Source organism: Phoenix dactylifera, chromosome 11 (assembly GCF_009389715.1).
Source record: "Phoenix dactylifera cultivar Barhee BC4 chromosome 11, palm_55x_up_171113_PBpolish2nd_filt_p, whole genome shotgun sequence".
NCBI classification, from domain to species: domain Eukaryota; kingdom Viridiplantae; phylum Streptophyta; class Magnoliopsida; order Arecales; family Arecaceae; genus Phoenix; species Phoenix dactylifera.
The window spans coordinates 8,414,699-8,427,775 of NC_052402.1; the positions used below are offsets into that span (position 1 = coordinate 8,414,699).

General features: G+C 37.8%; 1 protein-coding gene across 3 annotated transcripts in view; it reads left to right on the forward strand.

Annotated features, from left to right (window-relative positions):
• LOC103706769 (probable cyclic nucleotide-gated ion channel 20, chloroplastic) overlaps nucleotides 1-13,077 on the forward strand; it is a 117,879-nt gene that overhangs the window by 78,923 nt on the left and 25,879 nt on the right. For all 3 annotated transcript variants that reach the window (XM_039131477.1, XM_039131475.1, XM_039131476.1), the window contains exons 3-5: nucleotides 3,279-3,467; nucleotides 6,626-6,724; nucleotides 11,120-11,257. In XM_039131477.1, coding sequence (XP_038987405.1) covers nucleotides 3,279-3,467; nucleotides 6,626-6,724; nucleotides 11,120-11,257 — 426 coding nt within the window. The remainder of the gene's footprint in view (nucleotides 1-3,278; nucleotides 3,468-6,625; nucleotides 6,725-11,119; nucleotides 11,258-13,077) is intronic.

Genomic DNA, 13,077 nt, shown 5'->3' on the forward strand with positions numbered 1-13,077 from the left:
GTACTTAGATATTTGGCAGCCTGGTCATGGTATTCTGGTTAGTTTATGACAACCAGCTTTTAGGACTCGAAGCAGATCTCTAGTTGGACTAAAACAAAAAATAAGAGGGGGCAATTTTTGTGCTTGCTTTGTGGGGTTTTAAAGGCAATATTCTAGAAACCTACTATTGCACAAATTGATTTGGACCTCAGGGGCCATTACATAGGGCACATATATCCATAGCCACTGATCCCATCAATTGTAGATGCAAGGAGACAACTTGCTTACAAAAGACGAGTTCAATTACCTTCACAATGTTATTGAAAGATGGCAAAATAATCAATAAAGTCCATTAGTGGTTATCACACAGCCTTTCATCTTTGGAATTAATATTTGCCTTGTCCCTAAGATGAGTTTTGTTTACAAGGAACGTGAGAGATCATCTTCACAGAGAGACAAAATTTTTAATATGCATTAAAATAATTCAAAATTCAACAGGTAGCTCTAGCTCCATGAAATTTATGATTCGGTTGCTTATGTAGAGAGTTTCCTTAATATGCATGTTGGTTTTAAAATACTAGAAAGTTATGTTGATTATGATAAAATTTTAGGCACATTGGTGTGGTGCATGGTATGCCGTACCATACCGGACGGTACCGGGTGTACCATACTGTACCGATTCGGTATCCATACCGGTACGGGTGGCGTACCGACTCTCAGTATGCCAAAAAAATTCCGTACCGTACCGACACTATACTAGTGTGGGACCGATACGGGATCCGATATTGGTACGGCGAACCTTACCGTGGTGGGAACATATCCATATGTAGATGCTTCACAAAGTCTAAGTAATGATGCCTTTGTGGTTAAAGATTTTGAAGCTCCTTAAAGCAAAATTCCATACCTCTTACTTCAACAATGTCCACTACAAATACTACATCAACTTGAAGTCAGATGATATTGGTTCGAGGATTACATGAGGATGCTTTATTTACTGCATCCTAGTACAAAGTAGTTGAAGCTCATTAACTAAGCACTTGACTCTAAAAGCTTAAGCTGTTAAGCAAGGTTTTAAGTAATGACCCATACAGGCCGGTATGGGGCATATTGTATTGACTTGGTATCATATTGGTATGGTATTAGGGCTTGGCATACATCTACATTGACATGGTATTGGTGTTGTAGCAACTCCAGCACTTTACCATGTTTTGGTATGGGGCCATACTATACTGACCCGTACCATGCTGGTAAGGTATGGTATATGACATGATACAAGAGTTAAAACCATGTTAGGGAATGGGACAACAATTTATATCAGGCTAAAGTCCCCATTCAAGTGGAGTCGAGATTATGCACATGGAGATGTAAATGAATCGAGACATGAGACAAGTAGAGATGGCAGCTAGATTGAATGAACAATCCTCATGGACGGGATTTTAATCCATGACCATGGCTTTGATACCGTCTTAGGCTCTTAGCTAACCACTTGACTGCCTTAAGCTCGCAAGGAATAGGACAACTATGTATATCAAGCATAATAGCTCAAACTTAGTTTTTCTTTTGGTTTGTTTTGAATAAAGGAAACATGCCATATCAAGTCATTTAGTTTCAGTAGAGCGGAAATTGTTTTAAGCAATTCAATAAATATGGGACATTATGGTTGCTCCTGAAGTAAGCACCATAACTGACATTGTCTAAAAGCCAAAAATAGGAAAGGAAGAATAAAACAAACCAAGGAACCAATCTAGTGAAAGCTGTGGACTGTTTGGCAATGGAGAAATCAAGGCTAATCTTGTTCTTTTGTTTATAGCATCCAATTGTCTTCATCAACTGTTATGACTAGCAACATTGGTGACTTTTTGAAGACTGTTGGTTGTATACAACAACATTTCTGTTGGCAGCAAATCAATGTTTCAATTTTCAAATATTGAGAGTGTGAAAATTACTACTCAAACTGCCTGTGGGAGGAAGTGATTTGTGGAACTGAGATAACACGACAATGTTGCATTTTAAGGAAATGTGAGAATGATACAAGTACATGTTATTATGATAGACACTAGACAGTGATGCAATTTGTAGGACTTAAGGCCATAATTATCATAAATAGACTAGACCTAGTGGTTGGGCCAGAAATCCAGCGATCCGGGCCTAGGGTCCAGTTCGGTTCTGTAACTGACCTGCGTTTGAACCACTGAAACCTGCTAGATCTGCTCGGGTTTTGCTCAAATGGCTTGATCTATTGGATTCAAGTAACCAGGGTACTCCATTTTTTTCCACAGAAAATCTCACAGTATATGTTGGGAGGGGACGTTTGAACCCTTTTTCGGCATGAGGTTTGAAGCCTTGATTACTTATTAATGTAACTACTCTCATAACCAACGAGACACAGAATGAGTTTGTTTTATATCATGATATAACTTATAATAAACTTATGTATCTGTCAATACAAGCTAAATAACATGCTGGACCTTGTGAACCATAGAATGTGTAGGTACATTGTGTTCCTTTGGTCAATTATCAATTTTTTTTTATCATTTGATCAAAAAAGAATTAAATGTAATCATTCCATTCTTTTTGATGGTTTCAAATTTTTAGTATTTAAAATAAAAAAATATCAAATACTTTTTATGTATATATCTCACATAATATCTAAGAAAAAAGGTTTCCTAGTGCACAAGGCTCCTAGCCTCCTACCACTATGGAGTTTGGGGAGGGTCAGATGTACACAGCCTTACCCTTGCGTGTGGAGAGGCTATTTCTATGTTTCAAACTAGTGACACCGAAGTCATAGTATAGAACTCTTACCATTGCCCCAAGGCCTGCTCTCATATTATATCTAAGTATTGTAACTAATTTTAATTATTCAAATTTTTTAATGTCTGCGAGCTGAGGTTGATCCACTATGTGACCAGTGACCAAATGACTCAACTCCTTGGTAGGATCAATGTTTAGTTCAGTTCTGCTAACTATGCTTGTGGCATATTTGTCATTTATCGGGTTAATTTTCAAATGCTGTAGCTTAATGCAGATTTACTATTGTAATCATTATTTTGTGGAACCATTGGCTTTCAATAGATAATTTTACATTGAATGTTAAACATATACTTTTATATATATTATTATTTTGTAGACATGCTTGCACCTTGGGAAATCATATAATTGTTTTAAATTCAATTATTCAATAAATTCTTAGTCATGCTGTCTATAGGCTTTATATAATCACATTAACAAAGTGTTGTATGCATTTGTCATATACTTTCTTTGAAGTACATTTTTGTTTTTTTTGTCAATGTATGCAGCTCCATAACATTCTTTATGGGGATGCTGATGGATGGGCAAAGAAATCAATTTCATGTCTAAGTTCATATCTTCCAATCATGAATCCGCATACGAAGGTTGTTCAGCAGTGGAACAAGTTCTTTGTTATCTCCTGCTTGATCGCAATATTTGTTGATCCATTGTTTTTCTTTGTTCTCTCTGTACAGGAGGTATGTTTGTCCTTTATACCACCTAAAAAGAAAGCAGCTATTTCCTACTAAATACTTTCCAATATATTAACTATACTGGCAATTGTTATGTTCTTGTGACTAGTGGTATTTCTGCTCTCATGATTTTATTGTCCTTCACTATAATAAATTTTTACAACTTGTGCTTTTGCTTGACACTTGTATAGTACAGTTAAAGTTCCATCAACTTTGCTTGGTATGAACTGTAAAAGCATTCACAATTTCGCACCCTGTGCCTAGTGTTAACACTAGCCTGGCATGGTGTATGTTGGTCCATGTTGGCACAATGAATTGTCACCTAAAACCCTGCCAACTGTCTTGGTTAGTTGATATAAAATTAAAACATGTATATAATTTACATTTTTTAAGAAATTAAAATTTCTCTTAAATTTTCATAACATAATGCTTATGTGCTTTTTATCCACTCAAAAATCAAAAGTTCGAATTTAATCATATAAAAAAGGTTCCTTAAGGCTTGAATTATTACTTAGAGTGCGATTGACTAAATGAAATCAGGATGAAACCTTAAAATGAGGTTTTTAACCTTATGTGTTAGCTTAGGCTAGAAGAACAGTCTGAATTGGCCAAATTGAACTCCAATCTATCAGATTTAATTGAGAGTATCAACATTCATGTCGTTTCAGATCATCCATGCCAGCTGAGATTTTAGACTTCAATTATCTTGAGAAACTTTTAATCATTTGACAAACTTACATGTTAGTAATGTTATAGAAATTAGTTGTGTAATTTTCAAAATATATGTGGCAGATGACATGCTGACTCTCATGGATGTGAGAGAAAATGATGGGTAGAGCCTAATTCATGATTATTGGACTCTTCTTGCCACCAGTGGATTGACAAATACACCAATACTTGCTTCTCAAGTTTTCATGTTTCATAATTTCAGCATCTTATTAATAGTTATTAACTTATTATTGCCGTCTAGTTTTGTTATATATGGTTTTTTGAGTCACATTGAACTTGTTACCACCAAGAATCGCTGAACCGGTACCGGTAGGCGTACTGGCCAGCCATCGGACTGGCTCGAACCGGTACCACTGGTTCGGCCTGGTTCACGCATCCAAAAGTCCAAAAAAATTTGGCCTAGCCGGTGCGGGCCGGTACTGTTTTTTAACGCCGAGCCGGACCAGTCAGCGACCGGACCGGTTCGGTGCGGGCTGAACCGGCCGGTACGGGCTGGTTCAACATTCCTTAGTTACCACTAAATTCTATTATAACCTAGGCCTGGGGTGGTCAAGCATGTTTGCCATTTGAATATCAAGCAAAGGTAAAGTTATCCACCTTTCATATCATAGTAGTGAAGGTTTTCACCGTGCCTCTCCTCTCTTTTCGTGGCCCATGTCTGAGTAAGACTAGGACTTATATCCAAATGTTCCAATGCGAGCCATTGTCCTTCCATATAGCATGTGAGGGGAGGATTTTGGACATGTGGAATAAATTGGTGTTATGACCTTCATTTTGGTATATGTCAATTTGGTGCTAAGTTGTGTCTAGCAGGTTTGAAGTCTTTGAGTCCTCTGAAAGGCTCGAACTGATGTGAAACTCTTAGGGAAGGCTAGCTATTTATGTTTACCTTATGTTGGAGCGGTCTTAGCTCCTTCAATTGCGTCAGGTGATGCTTGCAAGTGTGACTAGACATTTCCCTTATCAAGTTTGGTAAACTGGTTATACGGAACCTCAATACTGAAGTGATTTTGGAATTGGACAAAAGTTCATAATGAGAGGAAGAAGGTTGGTCCATCTGGCACTTTGTACATTATTGTATCCTTAGTTTGCATGCAGTATAAAAGTTATCAATTTTTCGGCTTTCATTTCCAGGCTTCTATTATGCCTAATTGTTGTAATCTTTTGAATGAGTCTTGATGAAACATGTATGATGCCGATAGCCTTTTGATATTTCAAATAGCTTAAGGAGTATTTGGTCATTTTGCCCTTGCAACATTGTAAGGGCAATTTTATTTACGATAGCCTTTTGGTATTTCAAATAGCTTATGGAGTATTTGGTCATTTTGCCCTTGCAACATTGTAAGGGCAATTTGGATAGTTGTGAACTTAGAATTCTTACACTCGCTTGTTCAGGAGTTGCTGAAAGTGTCTAACACCTTTGCCGTTTGTAAAATGGTCAAGCTATACTTCTGAGTTCTGCAAGCTTCAAGAACTCCTAATCATTGTTGATTAGTCCTAAACTTATTTGAGCTCGTTTTGAAGCCCACATTGTACAGGATTTTGTGGCTGACTGGTCCACTAGGCAATAGTGTTCTTTCTCAATGATTTGTTTCTTCACCATTTTCAAGATTAAAGCTTTTATTGTTATAATAGTAGTTGGCTGTCTTAATGTCACTCATCATGCTTCCTTAAGCATGTCCTTTTTTTTCTTGAGAAGTGTAGTTTTCCTTCATATTTTTGGCAAAATGTTTCTTTTTCTTGATGTGCTCTTATTTACCTTTTTCTACCGATGAATTTTTCATTTACTTGATAATAACTGTATTAAGGAAAACATTTGATTTGCCAGGGCAAATGAAAATTATGTATTATATGTTGTGCCAATGCATTTGATTGAGTGTGACATGTAATGAGATATTCTAGGATTGATGATATATTGTAGAAAATTAATGCGGAAAATTATGGAGGACTTGATGTTGACTTATGTATTATATGTTGTGTTATCTCCTTGATGTCATATCCACCTCTTGAGATAACATTATATACATTGTAGATTTTTTTCTTGGTTATCTATGAGTTCACTAAGAAGACATTATAGAGTGATACTTACCTTTGTAGGATGCTCCGATCTGTCATTCTGTCAGTGTACTTTCTTGTAGAAAATGCTAATGAGAGTCATATCTGTACAAAAATTTGAAGTATGTTTTTCTTAGTTATTTTAATCTAAGATTCTTTGTTTCACATTGTAAATGTGATTATCATGACAGTCTGTGAACCCTGATCCTTTCTGTATAACTCTGTTGAATTAATTCTGGGAGTTATATTTGGCATGACTTCTATGATGTAGTTTAGTTCTCCACCCCTTATGATCTCGACATGAATATCATCTTTCTGCCTTATTTGTTTTCCAAATTTATATTTATATTCATCTTCAGTTATTTTCTCTTGAAATGCAGGACCAGAAGTGTATGGTCTTGAACTGGTCCTTTGCAACTGCATTGGCAGTTGTAAGAAGTGTGACTGATTTCATTTACCTGTTACACATGCTTCTTCAGGTAAGCTGCATGCACATTGATGTACCACATCTATGATTTTAAGGGACGGTTTCTTTATTGTTTTGTAACATGTTTGTTCATCCACCTATTAAAACTGAGTTACTTTCGGAAACTCATGCCTAGGAAGCAATGCTTCAAATTGGGATGAAGTGCCAAAAACTTCTACTTTTCAATATTAAAGCATCAATATGTTTTAGTACGATTTGGTTGACCAAGAGGCATGTTTATCCATTCCGATTAAAAACTGTCATGGCCTTGTTAATTGTCCGCATAACGGTTTTAACATTTGACACACTGAAGCACATATTATTGAAAACCCTGATTGTTTCATTATCCTTGAAATCTATTTTTAGAGTTAAACAGCTAGCTTGTTCTTTAATCGAGACTCATATGAGATTCATTTTGTGAACATCAGAAGGTATACTTATATTTTCAGTACTTGTTGCAATGATGATGTTATTAGAAATAATGCATCACTTGAACAACATTTACTGTTTAGATTCTTGTTCAAGTTTTGCTATATTGTTCTTTTGGATTTTAAATTGGTCAATATAGATATTTTGAAAATATCTATATTGAAATTTTGACATCACCACAGTCATACTATAAACTATGACTTCAGTTTTGCTGTATCATAATTAGCTTTCTACTGATAAAATTTTAAGATTCAGGCATAGGCAACAGTGTAAGAGTAGTTTCGTTTCGTGGCACCCTTTCTCTGTTGAATGTTCTTTTGATCATTAAGAAATATTATTGGTATTTGACAAGCAATAGCCTCGTAATATTGAGATAGTCCTATTACTTAAATTTCCAAAAATGCTTTCTGAAACAATTTCTTATAGATCATACCCTAGTCCAACTCACCTGATTCATCAAATCATTTTCTTTTCATTCTTTACTTCCATTATTATGTATCTGTTTATTTATATGGATCTTTTATTGCAAAATGTTTCATGTATTTGATATAAGTCCTTTTTCCTGTCTTATCACAAACTAATTTACCTAAATGTTTTATCATGTATTCACTTGGCTTGGGGTGTAGATATGAAATGTAAATGCAATGGTAGAGGTGATCATGTGTCGAGATTCGAATTAATTTGAGTTGGCCTCTCCAAATCCGTGCGCCACCCAGTCAACCCACTAGCAGCTCAAATCTGATTTGCTCAATGAGAAAGGTTTTTTGCAAATAAGCAAATTGAGAATTACTGAATTAAAAACCATGAAATTACACGATGGTAACTCTACAAATGCATAGATGCTAAATTTAGTTGGTTTTCATAATTTCAATGCGTGCAATCTTTATGTGGATATATTTATTTTTATGCATATGTAATAGCCTTCATGTTGTCTGTATCCCTCCATAAACGTATAGGCGTGCACTTATATGATCCTGCATGTTTAGTGCTTGTTTAGTTGGCAAATAAAAAGACCTACCATTTTATGATTGAACAATCTGACTGAACAATTACATAGGGGAGTGGGAGTCTGTGTGTGCATATATGCGTGTGCGTGAGAGAGAGTGTGTGTATTTGTACTAGGCAGGATCGGGGTGTGCGTGGAGAGTGAGAAAGAAAAGAGTGGTGCAGGGGGATCACGTGGGATCTAGTCGAATCTATTTTCGCCATGCATGGCCGAGGAGTCATGGGCTGAATGGCAGAGGAGTCATGATGGGGTGAACTAGACCATGCATAATCTTGCGGCTCGGTGTTTTGCCAATTCACCCATGTTCTTAACAAGAAAATAGTAAAGCTTTAATATAGAAATATTTCATATTCCACCAAGGGCAGAAATGATAGAAACAAAGGCTCTAACTTGTGCTTTTTAACATGGTACAGACCAATAAAACTTCATACATAATAATTACATAGAATTTGCAATCCTTTAAGTGATAGAAGGTGAATTCTCCTTCTTTCTCTATCACATTAAATGTTTGGTGAGGTATCGATCCCATCAATGGCCCTTAAACTAAAGAATTTGAATGTAAACAATGTAGCTTTGAAAAGTAAATTCTATTGGAAATATATGATCATTATATGATTTTTTGACAAGCATTACAAGCAGGATCGGCAGAACCGTCCCAAACCGGGCGATATCAGTCGTATCGAGCCGTCCCGATGGCAGACCGGAACGGTTCCAGCAATGGAAACGAAATCCGTTGCCGGAGAGGGAGAAGGAGAACGAAAGAGAGGAAAAGAGAGAGCGAGCGGGGGAGGGAGAGGGAGAGGGAGAGGAGGGAGGCTAGCGGAGGGTGGCGGAGGCTTGCCAATTTCACTTACAAATTTTCAATTTTTTTAGCGGCCGGACTCCTGTTTTGAATGAAACAGGAGAATGGCTGCAGCTTTCGCCTGCTGCCCTGGCGCCGGCCTCTAACGGTCCTCCGTCAGCCTCCCTCCATCTCTCCCCCTTCTCTCTTTTTTTTCTCGTTCGCCCTCTCCTCCGCCTCCTCTACTATGTCGGTACAAGCTCGACATGGCACGACGTGGGCCCGTACCGACCCGTGCCGCCGAGCAACCAGTCCGGTATTCGATACTGGCATAACAGACCATGATTATAAGGACTCTAAAAGCAATGGGGTTTTCCAAAATTCAGTGCTCCTTATAGTTGTCTCTCTTGCAATTCATAGACTCTGAAGCTTTTGAACCTCGAACACTTACAAGCATGTCATTTTGCATACTTTACCAAATATATATTAATGTTTATCATAGTCAAGATCCACAATCTCGGTACTGGATACCGTTTCGGTATTTTATCGATTCAGTACGGTATACTTTTATGTCGAAATAGCTCTTATCTATGTTCTCGATTTTTATCTCGGTACGCCTTGGTACGGATTGGTATGCACCTCGGTATGGGTCTGTATGCCTCGGTGCGGGGCGATATGCCTCAGTACGGGGCTTGTACCGACTGGAAGATGTGTTTTGTATCATTTTTTTGGGTACGATATGGTAGGTATGGGGCGGTACGATCGACCTTGATCATAGCTTGATATGCCTTTTTATTGGTTAGGCAACTCATTGTTATTTCAAGATGCTTTCTTGAGGATATAGACAAAAATCTCTAAGATTTACTTTCTATTTTAATATTTAATTCCCTTTTGCTAGTAAATTATGTATTTCAATTATTTACAATTATATATTGCTTTTCAAATAGCTTGGTGGATTGTCAGAATAAGGCCAGGTGTTCTGCTAGATGTTTTCTGTCTAATTGGTCGAAATTGAATTTTCTGACTAAACCATATTAAACAGCAGTTATGTTGAACATATTTTCTTGAAATAGTATATTTAGTTTAAAACTCTCCTAGTTGACATATTTAATATGGTGCTTTAATATACATTTCCGATCTAGCTTTTCTATCAGGTTTAAATTGTTATCAGATACCTGTATTGGGAGCTTTGACACAATTTTGGCTCTCCTTAAATCTTCATCTTGATCCAAACCATATCTAATTTCTTTGACTAATTGTTATAGACTTATAGTTTTAGATAAGTTTACTCAATTTTTCAGATTTATAGGAATTTTTGATCATCATGGCAACTACGGCATCCAACTTCTTGTTACCATTCACTTTGCTAGCTCTAGTTGTGTTTCCATCTACTCCTAGTAGTTTACAATTGGGTCCAAGTCCTTCTAAAGGAGATTCTTCTATCATCAATTCGTGATATTTACAATTCTTCAAATAGTGCTTGGGCTGGTTTTTAACCAAGGTGGGAGGAACCGGTACCGGGCACCGTACCGATTTTCTGGCGGGACAACTTGGTATGGGTTGTGCCGGGCCTGTACTGAGAGAGGAACCGTACAGAGAGGAAAAGAGAAAGAGAGAGCGAGCGGGGGAGGGAGGGCTGGAGGAGGGTGGTGGAGGCCGGCCTTGATTTGCCGACTTCACTTAAAAATCAAATTTTTTTTAAGGCCGCGGCCACCGACCCTGTTTCGAACGGCCTCCACCGGCCTTCGCCGGCGTCTTGCCATCTCTCTCTCCCTCCCTCCCCCGCTAACTCTCTCTTTTCTTTTTCTTCTTCGGCTCCGACAACGGCTTTCAGAACCGTACCGGTGAGACACCAGAACGACTCAGGACGGCACAAACTGTCTGATTCGGGACGGTTCCGCCGACCGTATTTTTAACTAGCTCTAGTGACTTTGCATGGTTCTTTTCTTAGATATTTGAACATGGATATTAGTATGTTACTTGGATGCAGTATTGAAATTCTTAGATATTTGAAAGAATCCCATTCTTAGTCCGTGTGACGTAGGGTGTGATTAGAGAAACTGCTAGTTATTATTTATCCTTATAGATGTCGGTTTAGGTCAATTATCTGAATTAAAACTAGTCATCTTAAACATAAAATGCTTAAAGTGCAGTAGTTTACCGTATTGATGCATTTAGTTTATCTTCTACAGTTCAGACTAGCATATGTTGCACCTGAATCCAGAGTTGTTGGTGCTGGGGATTTAGTTGATCAGCCAAAAAAAATTGCACTTCATTATCTTCATGGTTGCTTCATATTCGATGTGTTTATTGTGTTGCCACTTCCTCAGGTATGAATTTCTTTTATTTGTGATTTGTCTTTTTTTTTATTTTTTAAATATTAGTGCAAATATTATTGCAAGTCTATGCACCATTAAACCACTTGAATCTTGAATATATATCTGTTTGCAGGGCCTCAAACAGAGGTCAGTTTTGGATTTTTCTCTTCATCCTTCTCCCTCTTATCTCTACTTGCCCATTTGATTATAAAAATTTAAAATCAAATTTTATGACTTGAGATAATTACAAATTGTAACATAGCTAAGTCACTGATGATTGAATTGGACAAATAAATGATGATGGTCTCATTTAAAGGTCATACATGTATATTAACTACATGCCTTCAATTTTATGGACTATATGAGCCTTATAAAGTAAGGATCCAATTATTATTTGTTAAAGTTCATTACATGTAAAAGGTTGGTAAGATGTGCCATGCAAGGATAAATGAGGTACTTTCAAATTTCTGGGTGTCATATAATAGCACAATATTTATTCCTACATACATTTGTAGCTTTGACTAGCATTCTGTTACACAAGTTTGACATACAAAGATTGGAAAATTGAGTAACCTTGCAATATTGTTATGTCATATCCTTCTTACACCATGGACATGCAATCAAGGATTGAAGTGTCCTAGGTGGAGTTGTCCCAATGAAGTGTGCTAGGTTAGGGACCTGACGAACTATCGTAGGTAAAGGTGGTTTTGTTTTGGGCATGGACATTAGGACTGCCTCTTTCTATGGGTTTGTTATAATCGTATTGTGAGGATGATAATATTATTTCGATGATTAACACAACAATTGAGGGAATATCAAATTAACAATACAGTTTAACTTGATACATCACCAAGGAATGTCACACCCTCGATACATTCACGATACATTGAGAAAATGAGATCAAGACGACTCTCAATGATTAACAACGAGATAAAATATGCAGTAGAAAATGATAGAGAGCTTTTAAATCCATTTCGGCAAAGTTTCAAATCAAGTATACTCTTAAGGGCAAAACTGTAATTTTTATTGTTAAAGGTATGAAGCTCTATCATGCCATACACTCAAGATTATTTGAAATATGTTCTATTGATCCTATGAACTAGTTTAACCTTAAGATGTAGGAAATTATGAGTTGAGTCGATCCCAAAGAGGTTTGGAGTCGACCCTGATACATATGGCACGCACTGGCATGGAGTGACACACTTGGCACAGAGTAGGAGTCGACCCCAGAAGAGGTGGAGTTGATCCTGGCACCTTTTGGGACGATTTGGCACATCTTGCAAAAATGGCACAGATGAACAGTAACTGGGGCTGACCCCAAGAATCCTTGAGTCGACCCTAAAGAACTATGAGCCGACCCCAACTTGTGAACTCAAAGAAAATAACTCTTTGGAAATTACTGAGAGGGCCGACCCCAAGTTTCCTTGAGCCGACCCCAGGTGGAGCCGACCACAGGAAGACTTGAGCCGACCCCAGTGGAGCCGACCCCAAGAGAACATGAGCCGACCCTAGGATGGGTGTTCAAAAATCATGTCTCTGGAATCTCTGAGAGAGCCGACCCCACTGGAGCCTGGGTCGACCCCACTGGAGCCTGGGTCGACCCCAAGAAAGCATGAGTCGATCCCAGTGAAAACAGTCAAAAAACAAGGTTCTGTGTTTCCTGAGAAGGCCGACCCCACTGTAGCAGGGGCCGACCCCAGAGAAGTTTGAGTTGACCCCAAGACTGATGAACAGTAACTTAAGCCGAGCCGAGCAAAGTTTGGATCGACCCCAGCACGGGTGATAGCCCAACGGCTAGTTCTGCAGAAGTGCTTTTTGAGCTCCCAACGGCT